Raw genomic sequence first — 19,002 nt, 5'->3', positions numbered from 1 at the left:
ACACACACACACACACACACACACACACACACACACACCCAATATCCAATCCACCAGAAAATCCTGTGAGCATTACCTTCACGGTACACCCAGAATCCAGCCACTTCTCATTACCTCCCAATGTGAGTTCTTTGTCTTAAGCCATTGTCATATTTTATTTTTTATTTTGCACTAGGCTTCTAACTAGGTCCCTGGGTGGCACAAATGCCACCTAAAAGTTGGTGTCTCAAACCCCCCAATGGTAATATGAAAGAAAGGCCTGGCAATCTGCTTTTGTAAAGATTACCACCAAGAAAACCCTGTGGAGCAGTTCTACTCTGTAACATATGGTAGACTTGCCCTGAGTTAGAATTGACTCCATTATGATGAGTCTGGTATTTGGTTAGTGTTTTAACTAGTCTCCTAGGTTCTACCTTTCTTTCCTCACAGTCTGTTCTCAACATAGCAGCCAGGGTGATTCTTTTAAAATTCATATTAATGCCACCCCTCTGCTCAAAACCCTCCAAAGCTTTCTCATCTCACTGTGAGTAAAAGCAAACGTTCTTAGAGTGGTTCTTGGGCCCTACATGCTCTGACCCCTCATTTCCTTTCTTATGTTGTACCTGTCAAGGAGCCCTGGTGGCACAGTGGTTAAGCACTTGGCTACTAACTGAGAGATCAGTGGTTTGAAGCCACCAGCCACTCTGTGGAAGAAAGATGTGGCAGTCTGCTTCTGTAAAGATTATAGCATTGGAAATCCTATGGGACAGTTCAGCTCTGTCATACAGGGTCACTACGAATCGGAATCGACTTGACGGCCGCAGGTTTGGTGTGTTGTAACTGTCTGTCTTGCTCGCTCTCCTCTGGCCATGCTGGCCTCCTCTCTGCGCCTGTGCCTTTGCCCCTGCAAGGCAGCTGTGGTGTAGTATAACATGCTGAGCTCCCTCTGCCTGGAAATGCTCTGCCCTCATGTACTCAGGTTTCTGCTCAAATGGCTTATTAGAAAGGCTGCTTTCTATAAAATGGTAACTGCCTCCTCCCTGCATTTTAATTTTTCTTTTGAATTTATCATGTGACACATTACATGGTTACTTGTCAATTGCCTTTCTCTCCTTACAGAATATAAGCTCCCAGAGGGCAGCGACTATGTTTTGTTCACTGTTATACCCACAGAACTTAGAATAGTGTCTGGCACATAGTAGGTGCTTAATAGCTATTTGTAGAGTGGATAAACGAATGGGTCCTGTCTGGAAGGGCAGACTCAGGGAATGTTTTTCTTAGTAATTTGTAATAATCTAGAGATATTTCATAAAAACAAGTTGAGCAAAAGATACCTGTGTGGGGTGGGGCTGGGCGGGGGCAGAGAGGAAGAGGGATGCTGGATGGTGGTAGAGGTACAAAATACTGAATGCTCTTCAAAGCCAATAATAACAAGATGAGAACTGAATTTGAGAGTAAGTAATTTTGCAGGAAAATAAGAAAAAAAACCTCTGGTTTATTTTTTAAATTTCCTGTAGTTTTTGTTTATTCAACAATAAGAGAAAAACCTCACAAGGCAAGTGACCAAGAGTAGCACATTTTGTGCATGTCTTCAACATCAGGCAGGTGTGTTTATTCTGCGCTGATTTTTGTATGAACCTCCCGGCTCTTCACTCGCAGCTTATTGACCTGGGATTCGGCAATGTCAGCCCGCTCCTCAGCCTCCTCCAGCTCATGCTGGATCTTGCGGAATTTTGCAAGATTTGCATTGGATTGTTCCTCCTAAGAATAGAGAGAACACTGTGGGAATAAGACTTTGTGGTTCTCATTGCGATTGTCACCAGACAGGAGTATTTCTGCAAATCAAGTACTTCCTTCTTATTGTCTGTTTGTCTGTCTGACTTCAAGTCTGGACAGAACTTGTAACTTAATTACATTTTTTACTTTAAAGAATGAAAGAAGAAACAGTTTTGAAATGGAGGGGACAAGCTTATTATGTCAAACCCATACATTTGTGAAATCTGTTCATGATGTATGGACTAGGTGGAAGGGAGGAAGAGACCCATGCCCTTATGGACTTTAGTAAGTAAATGTAAGGTCACGTTATAACTTACCAGAAATCCCTCTTGAAAATTTTTTTGCCATATATTTTTACTCTGTTATATGGAATAAGGGAAAAGTGGATGCTGGGAAAAAAGTCTGTTTCTGTTGGTGTGACTTATTGCCATTTGTGTCTTTCCCTCCTACCTACTTACTACCTACCATGAAGTGTTTTAAAGACTAGGGGGACAACCAGAAAAAATGTATCTGGAGAATCTTCCAACACGTCCGTACAGTAGCTACAGCAAATGCAGAGAGAGAGCCTCTGCTGGCGATGCTGGTAGTAAGTGAAGGAGTCTGTGGGGTAAATGTGTATTTGGAATTTGAGAGCACTTAATTTGGGGCATTTCTAGAGGGGCAGGAATATTTATTATGGTGGTAAGTAGAAGTTCTACTGTATATTCTTTGTAGCTGTCAAGTAAAGTGGTTATTTGGAACTTTCTCCCCCACCCCCCACCTTTACAAGTTACTTAATAATAAAAATATCTCCTTTTGAGGTCTTATTCTGTAATGAGCATTTGAGGATGAGTTCATATTTATAAAAGCATCTCCCTTAAAATATGAGTGGTACATTCTTACTTTGTCTCCTTCTTTCTCATTGACACATTCTTTTAATATACTTTCTACCCCCAAAGAAATCTGTGTCTTTACTCAAAGGCTTAAAGATACTCACAGCCTCCTCAGCCTGTCTCTTGTATGATTTCACCTTTGCCTGCAGTTTATCGACCAAGTCCTGCAGCCTGAGAACATTCTTGCGATCTTCCTCAGTCTGAAAGTTTGAAAAAACGATCTGCATTCAACCCAAAGAAATGAGCCTACTACAGGTGGTATAATAAATCACTTTGGTATGATGGCAGGTGGGCCTGGAATAAACCTGGCCAGCTCTGAGGCTTCCCTCATAGTATTAACTGTAGCTAGTCTTGTGAGTCAGGGTGACTCGACGGCAGCTAACAACCACTCTTGTGAAATGCCTACTGTGTGCCAGGCACTGTATTAGGGAATTACATACATCCTCTCTAGTCCTTACCTCCCTACCCTGGAAGGTGGATGCTGTTATCTCTGTGTTACAGATGACGAAACTAAGGTGGAGGGTGTTGAGTAATTTACCCAAGTTCATAAAGCAAGAGAGGCCAAACTAGGACTAATATCCAGTTTATCTGACTTTAAAACCCATGTTCTTTTCTCTCTTATGCTGTTTCCTAAAGGCATCCCTGATCTTCCTAGCTTAGTATAGGTCTGTGGTAAGCAACTGTGTCATCTGCCCCTTATGTGCACCAAGATAATGTGTATTTATTTGTGAGTGCCACATAAGTAGTCACCAGATTTTCAGCTTCTTTCTGGGTAGGAAGTATGGATATTCTAGAAAGCCCTTCCACCTTACCTGGTAGGTAAGTTCCTTTACTCTTCTCTCATATTTCCGTAAACCTTTAACAGCCTCAGCATTACGTTTCTGTTCATTTTCAACCTCTCCTTCAAGCTCACGTACCTGCAACCAAAACCAAAACAAAACAATATATACAGTCAGTCCTGGGGATATTAAATTAGCCCAGGACCTACTGAAGGTATTGAATGGATACTCCCCAGCCCCAGAACAAGGTGGAAGTCAACACATAGCAGGAGAGAAGGGTAAAGAGAGTGCATTTTTTCCCTTCCCAGATTCAAAGAGATTGAGATACCCACTCTAGTCTCCAGTTTCTGGATCTGCTTCTTGCCCCCCTTCAGGGCCAGCTGCTCAGCCTCATCCAGACGGTGCTGCAGGTCCTTCACCGTCTGTTCCAGGTTCTTCTTCATCCTCTCCAGGTGGGCGCTGGTGTCCTGCTCCTTCTTCAGCTCCTCAGCCATCATGGCTGCCTAATTAGCAAGTAAACCAAGGAAATGAAGAAAGCTATAGATGTCAGGAAATCTCCCTGCTGAATGAATGGAGAAATGCATCTGCTGCTCACATCAGTGATGGCCTTCTTGGCCTTCTCTTCTGCGTTGCGCGATTCTTGAATTACTTCTTCCACTTCACTCTGGAGTTGTGAAACATCATTTTCCAATTTCTTCTTGGTGTTGATCAGGCTGGTGTTCTGTTGAAATAAGTGGTGGAAATTTATAAGATTTGCAGTTTGTCCTCTTGGGACCTCACAGATGTCTCATGTGTTGGCTTTTGCAAGTGACTTGGTGGCAACGTTTTACTAAACTTTAAATATTTGTTCAGTACAAAATACTAATCATTTACAAGGTTGTAACCAGCCCCCCGAAGGAGTCCTGGTGGTGCAGTGGTTAAGCACTTGACTGCTAACCAAAAGGTTGGCGGTTCGAACCCACCAGCTGCTTCGTGGGAGAAAGATATGGCAGTCTGCTTCCATAAAGATTTATAGCCTTGGAAGCCCTTTGGGGCAGTTCTTCTCTGTCCTATAGAGTTGCTAGGGGTTGGAATCAACTCGATGGCAGTGGGTTTGTTTTGTTTTGTTTTTTAACCTCCCCAATGCCCTAAGGTCCATCTGATTTATACATAAGGACTTCTGAGGTTTAAGAATGTTTGTATTTGTGGAAATTCATTAATTGCTCTTTTAACTACATTTTAACCAACCATCACTAATATCCTATCCATAAAAGGTTGGGAATACTGGAAGAGGTTCTTTTTCTGAGTGTCTGGCATTTGGAGTTCCTCAACTAGGAGGAATCTATTTTCTGTGAACTTTCATGGTTTTTTCCCTTGGGAATACCCAACTGAACACTCATTTTCTTAAAATTTCAACCCAGTGGTTCTCAAAGGGAAGCAACAGTGCCTCAGTGGGCTTTTGGAAACATTTTGCGGTGAATATTTTTGTTTTCAAAATGACTAGGGGATGCTGCTAGCATGCCTGTGCATGCCTGGGGATGCTAAATGTCCTAAACGGCCCAGGGACAGTGGACACAAGAATTGGCCTGTGGAAAATGTTGGTGTGCCCCTGCTGAGAGACCCTGCAGGGAGCACCATGTGATTAATGCCTTCTTTTCAGATCTCGGAGTCAACAGGTATCTTTTACTCAGGCCTATTCTACATCCTGGTTTTCAAAATAATCTAAAGAGTCAAACCTTACTTTTAAATAAACAAGTAATACTCCCCCCTCCCCTTTTTTTGGTAGAAAATGTGAAAAAGACAAGTAGGCACATAGAAAAATCACCTATAATCCTATCCCAAAATAACTGCAGTTCATATGTTAGAGCATACCCCTCGTCATTTTTTACATACACACATTGACAAAAACAGGGCACTTCTGTATTACAGTTCTGATTTGGCCACTCGACAGGACACCAGCACTTGTTGGATGTGAGGTCCTACCTGGGTGTGCAGGAGCTGCACTCGCTCACTGGTATCCAGGAGCTCCTGCTCTGCCATCTTCCTGCTCCTCTCTGTCTGCTCCAGAGAGGCCCGCAGCTCCTCCACCTCGGCCTGCAGCAGGTTGCCCCTGCGCTCCACAATCGCCAGCTGCTCCTTCAGGTCCTCCTGGCCCCGCAGAGCATCGTCCAGGTGGAGCTGGGTTTCCTGTTAAGTGAAAAAACCATATGCCTTAGATACTGTGAAGGTGATGTGAACATCCCAGGAGATGAACTGGGAGAGTGTGCTGGTGCCAGAAACAGGAATGATATGTCTGTCATTTGAATGAGAATGGCGCTGCCACAAGCTTAGGGTGAGGGAAAGTTATCAGGAGATAAGGGATTCCTTTCCTGTTTCTGCCAGTAACATGTTATTTTGTTGTGTGTGAGTCACTAATATCTGTCATTTATGGAGCATTTTCTGTATGCTCTATCAAGTACCAAATACTGTTATCTCATTTGGTCCCCCAGAAACCCTGTGAGGTGGGTAGTTTCATTCTAATTTTATAGAAGAGGAAACTGAGGTTCTGAAAGGTGAAATAACTTATCCAAAATCAGGCAGCTAACAAGTGACAGAATTAGGACTCAACCGCAGGCCTGTCTTGATGCCAAAGTCTCAAATCATACCTTAATATCTGGGCTTCTGTTTTCCTACATACAATTTCTTTAAAGATATTATGTTCTTTGTATATTTAATGTAGCTACCTCCATACCATTAAAAAAAGAAACCTTGCTGTTGAGTCGATTCCAACTCACAGTGACCCGATAGGACAGAGTAGAACTGCCCCATAGGGTTTCCAAAGAGCAGCTGGTGGATTCGAACTGCTGACCTTTTCTTTAGCAGCCGTACTGCTGTGCTACCAGGGCTCCATACTATTAGCTGTATAATTTGTGTTAGAGAGAAAAATGGATAGTTTAACAAATGGGTGTTGTTTTGGGGAATGGAAGACAGGCAACTTTCCGGATTTATCTGTGAGGCTAATGTGAACCCACTTACCTTGAGGATGCCTTGGGTGTTCCTGTAGTTCCTCAGGCTCTCTGCAGCCAAGCGGTTGGCGTGGTTCAGCTGGATTTCCATTTCATTCAGATCTCCTTCCATCTTCTTCTTGACTCTCAGAGCATCATTCCTGCTCCTGATCTCAGCATCCAGTGTGCTTTGCATAGTCTCCACGACTCTAACCTGGTTTCTCTTCAGCTGGTCAGTTTCCTCATCTTTTTCGGCAATTTTCCTATCGATTTCAGATTTGACTTGGTTCAGCTCAAGCTGGATGCGCAGGATCTTTCCTTCTTCATGTTCAAGAGAAGCCTTAACAAAGCAGTGAACAATTAATAATAGAAAATAACTTGAATATTTGGAATACATTCCCTCGTGAGCCAAATTTTTATTAATACCAGTTTGTCTAATTTTGCAAAGTTGATATAATAATTCCAGGAACCTGCTAGGTAAAATTATCAGGAGGTAATGGATTCTTTTCCTGTTTCTGCCAGTAACTGGTAAATCAGCTAGGTAAATCAGTGTTTTGTTTATTCAGTCACAGATTATGCAGGGTGGTTCTGTAATAAAGGTGCTTTGTAGAAGATAAAGTGCTATGCAAACATTAGTCATATTAGAACAAAAATTATATGATTAAACTTAGGTGTAGTAAACATGAACCCTCAACCTGTTTTATAAATTAAAATGTTCACGTGTGATATATTTATTCCTGGTAAAGAAACTCTCAGTTTTAAAACATACATACTTTTTCTGATTACAAAATACATGTTCCTTATAGAACGTGGGGACGATACATAAAAACAGAAGAAAAAACCCACCCATTGTGCTTCCACTCAGATAACCATTTTAATTTGGTCCTTTTTTTCCTATTTATATGTATTTTTACATAACCAAAATTTAGTGTATATGCAAATTTGTATCTTGCTTTAAAAATTGCTGTTTACCATAAATATTTCCCCATATTAATTAAATTTAATGGCTATATAAAATTCCATTCTATGAGTGTTCCATAATTTGCAGATTCTTGTTTTTGGATTGGACATCATGGTGCTTAAAGCTTTGCCTCTAGTTAAGATTATTTTCTTGGAATGGGTTCTTAGAGTTAATGCACCAGAGTATTTACATTTTTAAAGCTTTTGATAACTATTGTCAACTTGTTCTTCATAAAGGTTATAGAGTTTAAATTCTCAACAGCTCCATAATAATGTCTCAATCTCACAGTACCGTTGCTCTCTTTGAATATTTTCACTGCTTGGTCTTCGATTTTTTTCCCACAACATAATAATACATACCTCTGCTTCCTCTAAGGCAGCCTGAATGTCACATTTCTCTTGTTCCACTTGCTTCTTTATTTTCTCCAGTTCATGAATTTGCTTCCCTCCCTCAGCAATCTGCTCAGTGAGGTCAGAAATCTCCTCTGTCGGGGATTAGACAAGGGAAATAGAGTCAGACATATGGCAAAATGGAAGGGTTCTGCCAGGTCTGCATGGGGTAGAGAAGTTTAAGAGGACTCACGTTGCAAGTTCTTATTTTCCCTCTTTAGTGTTTCAAGTTGGTCCAGCGACTCCTCATAGGCATTCTTCACCTTGAACAGCTCAGTGCTGAGAGAGCGAGACTCCTTCTGGGAGGCCTCAAGTTCAGTCTGAGTTTCCTCGTACTTCTGTCTCCATTCTGATAGGACCTGAAAAGCAATAAATCGTCAACCTACACAAAGAGAAAGAGAGACCAAGTAAAACATTTATAAGTTTAAACAGGCATCTTGGTCACCTTATCAAAGTTCCTTTGCTTCTTATCAAGAGCCGCACAGGCAGCATTCGATCTTTCCACATCGAGCATGAGGTCCTCCACTTCATTCTGGAGCCTCTGCTTCGTCTTTTCAAGGGAAGCACATTTGGCGTTCACAGCTTCTACGTGCTCCTCAGCATCCTGCAGACGCTGGGCCAGCTTCTTCCTGATGAATTAGCCAGGCAGTCAAGGAGAGTGGCCAAGCATAGGAGCAATGCCAGAACCTCCTTGGCCCCTTTCTACATTCCTGAGTATATAATGGTATATAACATATTGTTTTCAAAACTGTGGCAGCTAGAACTGCTTTCTAGATCGATAAACTAACTGTACAACAAGGTCCAAAGTGATGAACAACTGTGTTCAAGTGCTTGGTGTGCTATTGAATTCTTAGAGGCCACTGTTGTTGCTGCCATTGAATGTGTCTTACTGCATTAAGCAATTCAGGATTTTTAGGACTTCTAATTGTGTGTGGTTGTGGAGAATGCTTAACTCAGACAAATTTACTGATTAATTTATATATCCCCTCTCTTTCCAAAGAGGATTTGAGGCTAACTAGGTATTTCATTGGGTAAATGTACACTGGGCATATTCATCTGTTTTCCCAGACTTTCCACTTCATTTTATGTGCCTTTCCCCTAGAGAACAGCCAGTTTCTTCCAATCATATAAATTTATACAATCTCGAGAGAAATAAATTGATGGATAAATAAGGACAATGCATGCAGTTTAAGCAAGGACAGGATTTTTTCCCTCTGGCTTCTTGTTTCATTTCAAATTATGTACGAAGTATATATATCCTTAAGGTACACAAAAGCCTTTAGCCCTGATGCCCAAGAACATCTCCTGTGGTCTGTGCAGAGACTAAGGATTTGCTTTATTTAGATCAACCCTGGGCATTCTGTACAGTTTAGTAGCCTCCAACATGGGTTTTAAGAGATGTGTCTGTCTACTGCAATGCTTGAGAAGGTGGGCCCTGGAATCAGAATGTCTGGTTCCAGTCCTGGATGTACAATTTAGTAGCTATATAACCTTGGGTTAGTTGCTTAGCCCCTCACAGCCTCAATTTCCTCATCTGTAGAATAATAATACCAATATGAAGTTGTTCTGAAAAGTAAATGAGCTAATGTATATATAGTATTTGACATGTAGTATGCACTTAGTATTATCTTCTATTATTATTATTTTGTTATCATTATCATCAACGATATCACAGCTGCTTTTGGGAGTTGCTGAGTTGAGCAGCTGAGAGACCATGTCTTTTTCTTCCTCCTGAGTTCATAGCACATACTTGGCCTCCTCCAGCTCCTCTGTGCGCTGGATGGCGTCTGTCTCATACTTGGTCCTCCACTGGGCAACCTCACTGTTGGCCTTGGACAGCGCCCTCTGCAGCTCAGCTTTGCCTTCCTGCTCCTCCTCGTACTGTTCCCGCAGCAGGTCACAGTCATGGCGGGCAGACTGCAGGGCGTGGGCCAGGGCGTTCTTGGCCTGCGGAAGTACCAGTTTGGTGGCTTAAATTGTTTTATTCAGTGATACTTAATTTGCACACCTCAAGTAGAACCTAAATGGACAAATTTAGGTTTGATCAGCCAAGAAGATCTTTGGTAAAACTCACTTTAGTTTCTTCCTCTAGCTGACGTTTCAGCTCCTCAATCTGCTGAGTAGATGCTTGTTTGCTCCTTGAAAGCTGAGAGACTAAAGCATCTTTCTCATCTAATTGTCGGGAATATTCACCTGAGAATAATCGAAGCAAAGGAATTTGTAAATTGCGCACACACACACACACACACACACACAAGCCTAAAGCATATATGTGTGTGTGTGTATATATATATATACATACATGATACATATATAATATATATGATGTCGTGTATATATATATAATTATATACCTTATCCACTTCTTAATATTGTTATAGAACTGATTAGAACTACAGATTAAAAAGCAGGATTGCCATAGGAGTGTAACGAGTAGTCTGCTCATTCTTGCTTTTTTTTCTTTCTGGCTTGCTTGGGAATTTCTGATACTTTGTTCATCCCCCTCTAAAATGGAAATAATCGTTATTTATTCAGGCCCCCTGGCATCACTTTTCTCTAGCACATAGTGGCAGGACCTGCTTCAGTCTGTAAGCGCGCTCTCTGTGCGGACAGGTCATTGATCAGCCGCTGCTGCTCTTCCTCCTTCGTTTTAAGTTCACACACTTGATCTTCTAGGGTGCGGCACATCTTTTCAAGGTTTCCCTACAAGAAGTGGCAGTGAAAGATGAGACACTGAGTGCATTAAAAAAAAGTTTAAACTTGATTCCTAGACTGTTTTTAGAGTGAATACGTTTATGTCAAGTGTGAGTAGAAAGTTATGACATCAGCTCTGTGGAACATGCCATAATTCAAGCGTGGTGAGTGCACAAATGTCTCTAAACTGGTCATTGTTGGAAACCATTCACTTATTGTAATCACACAGGCAGCTGTTGAAAGTGAATTTTGAAATCGTCTTAGTGGGTCGGACCCAGCATTTAAAAAAATGAAATAGAGCCTTTCTCCCTCGCTAGCCATCTTGGCAGCTGCTTGTGGTTAGGGGCCCTCCCCGCACCTAAGGCAGGAAGATGGAGGCTGCAAAGAAGATGAAAAAGTCGCTGGAGTTGATCAACTCTAGACTCCAGCTTGTTTTGAAAAGTGGAAAATACATTGCTGGGGTACAAGCAGACTATGAAGATGATCAAGCAAGGCAAAGCGAAACTGGTCATCCTTGCCAACAACTACCCTGCCTTGAGGAAATCCGAAATAGAGTACTTCGCCATGTTAGCCCAAACTGGTGTCCATCACTACAGTGGCAGTGATATTGAATTGGGCACAGCGTGCAGAAAATAGTACAGAGTATGCACACCGGCTATCATTGATCCAGGTAATTCTGATATCATTAGAAGCATGCTGGTGAAAAATAAATCATGCATTGTTTTTCTTCAGTAAAACTGGCCAGAGCTTGTTTAAAAAAAGAAAGAAAGAAGTAGAATGGAATATATGAGAATAGAAAATAATAGAGTAGTGCTATCAACTGCCTGCGAACAATGTTTAATGACAGAGATCAATGGGTGTTCTTGTAGACTATTAATTTCCCTGATTTAGAGACAGTATTGGGTACCTTGGCTTTGGAGATGGCCTCTGCGTTACTGCTAAGGTCATCAATCTCCATCTTCAGCTCACTCTTCTCCTTCTCTAGTTTCTGTTTGACCCGCTGAAGATTGTCAATCTGCTCCCCAAGCTCTGCCACGCTATCTGCATGCTTCTTCCGAAGAGCAGCTGCCGTGGCCTCATGCTGCAGGGTGGCCTCCTCCAGGTCCCTGTGCATTTTCTGGAACTCAGCCTCCCGCTTCTTGTTCAACTCCACCTGAGCAGAAGTTGCCCCTCCAGCTTCTTCCAGCCGCTCACTGATCTCCTCCAGTTCCCGGGAGAGGTCAGAGCGCTGCTTCTCGGCCTTGGCTCGGAAGGCCCGTTCTGCCTCGATTTCCTCCTCCAGTTCCTCAATGCGGGCCTGGGAGTGACACGAGCACATTAATATGAACTCCTCTCAATTTCAGTTTTCTTGGTTTGTGGAAAGGATGGAGGTGAGATGACTCACCTGCAATTCTTTGATTTTCTTCTGTAGTTGAATTTCTACTGCTTGTTCATCTTCAATTTTGCTTATCAGATTGCTGATTTCAAATTCTTTCCTTTAGACAGAAGAACAAGACATATTAATACCCATATGAATTGAAAGATGAGGTCACACAGAATTTTTTTCTGGAGCTCCTACTTTTTAAGTTTTTCATCAAGTTGCAGTTTGTCATTTTCTATATCCATTGTAGATTCTTGGGCCAATTTTAGGTCTCCCTCCAGTTTCCTCTTTGCTCTTTCTAGGTCCATGCGAAGTTTCTTTTCTTGCTCCAAAGACCCTTCAAGCTAATGAAAAAGTCAAATTGTTTAAAATGGAAAGTATGTTTTAAAAAAAAAAATTCAAAAGAATATTAAAAATGCACCTACGTCATCCACTTGCTGTTCCAGCTTGGTTTTAGCCTTGCTTAGGGTGCTCACTTTGTCCTCCTCTGCCTGTAGGTCATCCAGGGTCTGCTGGTGGGCCTCTTGGAGGGCTTTCTTCTCCTTGGTCAGCTTTGCGATGGTCTCATCCAGACCTGCCATCTCCTCTGTGAGATTTTTTACCTTGAAAAAGCAAGAAAGAAATGATCTCTGTTATAAAGCAGCTCAGTTAGGTGGCAGAACCTCTACATAGTATAGCAGAATATGACTCGTACCTTATTTTCTGTGGCGTGTTTCTCCTTTTCAACCTTGGCCAATGTCAGCTCAAGGTCATCTATGTCTTTCTTCAGTTCTGAACATTCGTCTTCCAGTTTCCTCCTCTTGGCCGTCAGCTCAGCATTGATTTCTTCCTCATCCTCCGCTCTCTCGGTCACCTCTTTGATTTTGGCCTCGAGCTGGATTTTGTTTTTAATCAGTTGCTCACACCTCTCCTCTGCATCAGCCAAGGCATCAGCTTCCTGTGGCGAGAGACATTAAGATATTTAGAGAGATTGTTACTTATCCTGAACTTGTTCTTTGTGCAAAATAGTAGCGTTTATTGAATATTGATGAATTTTTCAGTATGAAGTATAACATTAAACTTAACTGAACATTACATAGCCTGGAGAAATATAGCTAATTAAAAGAGAAGTGAGACTATAGCTTTAGAAGCAAACTAGTTTGAAAAAATGATTGAATTGCAGATATCAGTTATTTAAAAATACAGTGTGTACAAGAGTGGAAAGATCCCTAGACAGGGCAAAAGGAAGCCTGGGTTCTTGTACTGATGTTGCCTCCAGATGTAAGACCTTGGGCAAATTGCTCTTCTTTTCTTACTCTCCGCTTCCTCATATGTAAATAAGGGGGTTGAAATAAATCATTGCTAAGAGCTTTTCAGCTGTAAAATCCAAAGATTTTGATTTAGTCAATTGGTTAGTTTTGGTTCTGGCCATTTTAAACCCCCCTCAAATAACTGTTTGCTAGATAGACTAAAAAAAGAAAAGCAAAAGAAAGAAAACTTAAATAATTTTATGCCTTTGGATATATTTCCATGTAGCATTACTCTATACTCAAAACCTTCTTGATAGTCCATAAGCAGTGCTATAATTCTCCAAAATTTTCATTTAAAGAATTACCTATTAGTCTCAAAATTAATTTTCAGATATATAAAAACCAAAACCTGTTGCCATCAAGTTGATTCTGACTCACAGCGACCCTATAGGACAGAGTAGAACTGCCCCATAGGGTTTCCAAGGAATGCCTGGTGAATTTGAACTGCCGACTTTTTGGTTAGCAGCTGTGCCACCAGGGTGTCCTTAGAATGTATAAGAACATGTAATTCCGAGAAGTTGCATAGTTCAAAAAAGTTTTCACAAATGACTGATTAAAGAACTCAAATAAAAATCAGTTTAAGTACTAATTTGTTAGATTACTCTGGACCAGAGAAAATCTTTAATTTCACAGTGTTCGTTTTGTTAATAGCCTAAATGTTTAAAGTGTTTAAATGGATGCTAACGGGAACTTCCCAGGGTTTCTTTGCTTTTATTTTTGACAGTTATGTGCAATAAATATTTACTGAGTGACTGATGATAATAACTCTGGTTAAAGTGATTAAGATGAAGAGGCTATGCTTCTAGAAAAATGTAACTTTCATAGAAGTAGAGCTATCAGAAGGAAAAGTTGAAATAGCTTAAAAATTTAGGAAAACTATCCCTTTCACAGGTATCTTGACATTGTTGGGCTTTTTGAACCAAGGAACAGGGAGGTTAGGTTTGGCTAGAGCTCTGGTGCCAAACCTGCCCGGTACCCTAATTACGGCTTCACCCTGAGCCAGTAAACAGAGGCCTTAAGAATATCAGGTATGTCTCAAAGGAAGAATCACAAAGGGCACATTTTCTGGTAGTTCAGTTCAAGTAAACTCAGGTAAATTTACTGCTAAATTCTTGGGGGCTGTGGATAGGAGATATTGAGAGAAAAAAGAATACTATCTTTGTTGAGTTTAAATACAATCTAGTAGACTGGCATTCAAAAAATAGACTTGTACTTTAAAGGTTGGGATGAAGCACCCAAGGCAAATTGATAAAATATGACAGATTTGGGAGACTTGGTTTTAAACTCCTTCCTTTGTGGCTGTTAAATTTTGTGATAGTATTGAATAAATTCTTCAGCCTTCCTTTCTCCATTTGTAACTTCAAAATAATTGTGCCTTACTTTCTTTACAGGAATATTGAAAGATAAGTGAAATACCAAAAAAAGCAACTTGAGATTTTTTTACAAGGAAGAGACTTTTGTAAATTCAGTGTATATGTATGTTCAGTAGGAATGGAAACCGGGAACCCGAGGTGGAAAGGGGGAGAGTGCTGACACATTGTGGGGATTGCAAACAATATCACAAAACAATTTGTGTATCAAGTTTTGAATGAGAAACTAATTTGCTCTGTAAACTTTCACCTAAAGCATAATAAACAAAACTGTCAGTAACACGAAGCATCTGAATAGAGTACTCACAGATTGGACCTGCAGTTGTAGATCATTTTTCTCTTTCAAGAGAGTGACCATTTTTTCCTCGAGCTCCTTCCTCTTAGCCTCTGACTTGGTGAGTTCGTCTTTGGTTTTTGCAAACTCCTCCTTCATGGTGGCCATCTCCTTCTCGGTTTCTGCGCTCTTCAGCAGGGGCTTGATCTTAAAGAACAGCTTCATCCAGGGCCAGTGCTTGACATTCATGAATGCACGGACGTTATACTGGATGCAGAAAAGGGCTTCTCTGAAAAGCCATAAAAATTTCAGTGTCGATTGTTGTATTAGGTATGTTATTTATTACACATAGAATCCTTTTAATGAACACTTCCCACATACACATATGTCTAATTATTTATATACACACATAAACACACAAACATACTTTCACACTCACACTCATAGTCAGTAGTCCACAATAAAGCCACTTTGTTAACTTGTACTACTAATACCGATCCATTCTGTGTTCTCAAGCCCCTGTCAAACTAAGGAAGAAGCTGACTCTAGAGGGTGAATAATTTGACTGTATGAGCAGCACGTACCGTTTTTAAGATCATTGGACATATTACAATATTAGTGATTTGGGAGTGTGTGTGGCAGTTGTAAGTTGACGGTGCTGCTCCGCCGTCAGCGCACATGTAAACTGTGAAACGGTGTAGGTTGCTTTCTGCCTTGCCGCACCTAAATTGAGCTGCGGTTTATCAGCTCTTCTCGAAGCCTCTCCCCTTATTTTGACCACCAGTAAGTTATCCACTCTCTACAGTTCTGTTGTCAGCTTCTTCAAATATTATCTTGACTTTTCTCGAATTCTTTCAAGTTCCTCAGTTTTACCTGCACAACTAGATTGTTAACATCTTCAGGACATTCAGGATGGGTTGTGCTTTTCTACTTCCAAAAATTTGTTTTGTTAAATACAATTTTTATATAGTAATAAAAGATACCCCTGCTGCAAATGATAGCAATAGACTGGCAGTGTTTGACTATCTGACAGCCATGTGTATGTCTCTTCAGGCTTGTTAAAATGGGAATTCTTTTTCTGCAGGTCCAAATTTATAAGAACAGTAACTCTTAGAAGGCAGATGCTAAGACAACAAAACATAATGTCGACACATGTAAAAGACTTGGGAACACTTCTAACGCAGTACCTAAAGAAGCACAGATGACCAAAATAAATGCAAAATGTGTGTGGAGGGAGAGAGAATGTGGTAGTGCTGGGTAGAGAGAGCAGGTGAGGTTAATTAGGGATAGGCGCGCTGGAAGTTTTGAATTGGTAAATAGATACATTAGAATGCAGGGAGAGGACTTGTGCAGATATGAGGCTGGGAGATAGCATATTGTTTAGCCTGGCTGGAAAAGGTTATGAGGTTGGAGATGACAGATGAGGAGGAGAATAGAAAGAGCTTTGACAATCAGGCAAGGCAACCCAGATTTGACATGGGAGACCACAGGGAGCCACAAACTGAGAAGTGGCATGATGAAAACAGTGTTTACTGCAAATTATTCCTGCAGCTGTATGTGAGAAATTGGAGGCAGGAGAGAAGTTTTGGAGAAAATCCAGGTGTGAGGGGTTAAGCAAAGGCTGAAGTATTGTAGGGGCAGTTTCTGAACTGGGTGGGAGCCATATATTAGCCACAGAATTACAGAATTAATGAATGAGGAAAGCTGACTGATAGTCCCCAAGGGTCCCTCATAATCCTGATCTTCTGTATGGTTGTTACCTTCTTTGCAACATCTTCTGATATTCTACCCTCATTAAGAATCCTCTGCAGACTGCTTGAGTTCTTGTTATAATCTGGACCAACTTTTCGTCTCTCATTTCTTCCAAGAGACCCAGAAGGCCAGCTTTGAAGAAAACCTGGACAAAGGAAGAATCACAAATCATCCTCATACTACAGGAGACACAGAAATGGCAGAAGGTACTTAGATCAGGTGTAGATAAATAACAGGTCACTAAGTGTCGGAATCGACTTGACGGCAACGGGTTTTATACCTTGGTATGTCCAAATTTATACTGGGTGTGATCAATATCAATAGAGGCAAGAAGTTTCTCAGAAGCTTTCTTGCTGTCAATGAACTGTCCCTCTGGAATAGCACTTGCATTTAAAACCTTGTATCTGTTCAGTTAGACAAAGAAAGAAGGATCAGGATCACATATGCAAACCAAATGACCCCAGAAAGAATCATCGATAAAAATCTGAGAGAAAAGGTAAAAGTAGAAAATTTAAGTGTCCCTTCTGGTCAGATAGTAAAACAGTATGATTCACTGTGGTCTAACACGTGCCTTCTTCCTGTTTTTAAGAAATGCCACCTCTTTCTAGTCTGTTACTCTACACCACTACCAGAAGAATATATTATTTGACTCTACAATGTTATACTACATAGGATACATGAAATACAATGAACAGATGACAATAGTAAAAATGATAAAATATTCCTGGCATTTAGTGAAATACAATGAAGAGAGACTAACCTTTGTTTAAAATCCCCATATAAGATTCTGCTTGGGAATCCTTTCCTGCAGATCCGAATGCCTTCAAGAACGCCATTACACCTCAGCTGGTGCAGGACAAGTTCATGTTCCATGGCCCCTAAAAGCATACCAGAATTCTTACTGCTGGGCACTGAATTTTAAAACTTGTGCCTGTTGGACTATTTCATGCTCTTGTGTCTTACCAGGAGTTTTGGTCTCATTGGGGATGAGGCACCGTACAAAGTGGGGGTGAGTGCTCCTCAGATTGGTCATCAGCTTATTTAAGTTTTCCTAGAAAACCAGATAGAAGAGACTTTATGGGAAAGTTCTATTTCAGATTGCCTTTTTTTATAATTATGTGTAATTAACTTGGGCAGTATCTTAACTATTGGCATAAGCATTTTTGTTGTTATTGTGTGCCAGCCAGTCGATTAAGACTCATAGCGACCCTATAGGGTTTCCGAGGCCATAATCTTTATGGGAGCATATCGCCAGGTCTTTTCTCCCACGGAGCAGCTGGTGGGTGCCAACTGTCAACCTTTCAGTTAGCAGCTGAGCGCTTTAACTTTGAGCCACCAAGGCTCCTTGGCACAAGCACATAAGGCTTCAATTACTCTGTCTTTTGAGGTCTCAAGAATTCTAACCTGCCAGATAACTAAGAGGCCAAAGTGCTGGGAAGAAATGCATATCTCCAGGGTGTTCACTAATAATACCTAGGAGCTGTCTTATAAACAGACTGCACATCTGGTAGCCTTGATGCAGAGGAAGTGTTCTGGACTGGGAATCAGAAGACAAAAGACAAAGCCTCAGCTATGCCACTGACAAGCTGCCTGACACTGTAACATCCCTTTCATGCCTCTGGGCTTTATATGAAAATAGTTGAGAGATTGTCTCTAAGGTCTCTTCCATCTCTGTCTAGAGCTAATAATTTTTACAGTAATATTTTATAGTAGTAACTCAGGTTAGCAAATTTCCCAACTTGCCATTCCTTCCTCAGGTTTATTATTCCCTGGAATCTCTAACCCCTTGATTTTCCTTTGTTTTTCAAAGAGTCTAAGGTAGTGAGACAACATTATCTGTGTGGGCAGATCTTGGGTACCTGAGAAAGATCCAGAGTCTGAGGCATATGGGGGGAGTTATTCCAGAAAGAGAGTACTGGGCAAAGGGTGATGTTTTATTCAACCGTAGAAAACTCTCATATAAATATTTCTCGATATTTCTCAGGTATACTCTTGGACGAGGCAGAGTTTTTTCATATCTCAGTTAACCATTAGGAAAACAAAACAAGTAATGTGAGTTTCTAATCTCAGAAACATATACAAGGGCAAATTGATGAAAGATATCTATATGGTGAGATACTGCAAATTGGTAGTGAGAAAGAAAAATAAAAAAGGTAGTTTTCCTGTTTAGGCCATAGGTCACATATGCATTTTAGTTTTAAAAGGAATGAGACTTAACCATACAAATTCTGATAGAGCAGAATAGTCCAGACATTTTGCACACTCCCCTTTGGAAGGGCCAGTTTTTAAGCTACGTAAGAAAATCACATTATTTTGTAATAAAATTATTATTGTTGTTATTTTAATCTCAAGAGTTACCTTCTAGCTTAATCATCCATCTAAATCACTAGGCTTGATGTTAGATGATGTCCAGCTATTGCACAAAATTAAATCCACCCTCAGAGGACAAAGATGTGTTTTGGTGGAAGCATGTTCTAAAAAGTATATCTCAGGCTCACTCAAAGAGGAACTCAGGAGCATTCTGACAGGTCAGCATTAGTGGAA

At 40.8% G+C, this 19,002-nt stretch overlaps 1 protein-coding gene and 1 pseudogene across 3 annotated transcripts in view; one reads left to right on the top strand and one right to left on the bottom strand.

The window, feature by feature from the left end:
• Window positions 1–1,392: 1,392 nt before the first annotated feature.
• Window positions 1,393–19,002, bottom strand: part of LOC101341734 (myosin-8) — a 28,535-nt gene continuing 10,925 nt past the window's right edge. For 2 of the 3 annotated variants that reach the window (XM_012555480.2, XM_012555481.2), the window contains exons 16-38: window positions 17,422–17,509; window positions 17,219–17,336; window positions 16,739–16,862; window positions 16,467–16,603; window positions 14,740–14,995; window positions 12,468–12,710; window positions 12,199–12,375; window positions 11,972–12,117; window positions 11,798–11,888; window positions 11,321–11,710; window positions 10,296–10,422; window positions 9,794–9,912; window positions 9,470–9,666; window positions 8,165–8,348; window positions 7,913–8,078; window positions 7,690–7,814; window positions 6,401–6,709; window positions 5,369–5,572; window positions 4,002–4,127; window positions 3,739–3,909; window positions 3,440–3,544; window positions 2,732–2,827; window positions 1,591–1,740 (exon numbers count right to left, since the gene is read on the bottom strand). In XM_012555480.2, coding sequence (XP_012410934.2) covers window positions 1,591–1,740; window positions 2,732–2,827; window positions 3,440–3,544; window positions 3,739–3,909; window positions 4,002–4,127; window positions 5,369–5,572; window positions 6,401–6,709; window positions 7,690–7,814; window positions 7,913–8,078; window positions 8,165–8,348; window positions 9,470–9,666; window positions 9,794–9,912; window positions 10,296–10,422; window positions 11,321–11,710; window positions 11,798–11,888; window positions 11,972–12,117; window positions 12,199–12,375; window positions 12,468–12,710; window positions 14,740–14,995; window positions 16,467–16,603; window positions 16,739–16,862; window positions 17,219–17,336; window positions 17,422–17,509 — 3,849 coding nt within the window. Of the gene's footprint in view, window positions 1,741–2,731; window positions 2,828–3,439; window positions 3,545–3,738; window positions 3,910–4,001; window positions 4,128–5,368; window positions 5,573–6,400; window positions 6,710–7,689; window positions 7,815–7,912; window positions 8,079–8,164; window positions 8,349–9,469; window positions 9,667–9,793; window positions 9,913–10,295; window positions 10,423–11,320; window positions 11,711–11,797; window positions 11,889–11,971; window positions 12,118–12,198; window positions 12,376–12,467; window positions 12,711–14,739; window positions 14,996–16,466; window positions 16,604–16,738; window positions 16,863–17,218; window positions 17,337–17,421; window positions 17,510–19,002 lie in introns of all 3 variants that reach the window. The other variant, XM_004375980.2, reaches the window with a different exon arrangement.
• LOC105756251 (60S ribosomal protein L30 pseudogene) lies at window positions 10,785–11,148 on the top strand (annotated as a pseudogene).

Source organism: Trichechus manatus, unplaced genomic scaffold, assembly GCF_000243295.1.
Source record: "Trichechus manatus latirostris isolate Lorelei unplaced genomic scaffold, TriManLat1.0 scaffold00040, whole genome shotgun sequence".
Classification (NCBI taxonomy): Eukaryota; Metazoa; Chordata; class Mammalia; order Sirenia; family Trichechidae; genus Trichechus; species Trichechus manatus.
The sequence above is the reverse complement of the archived record's forward strand: the minus strand, read 5'-3'. Positions and strand labels throughout refer to the sequence as shown.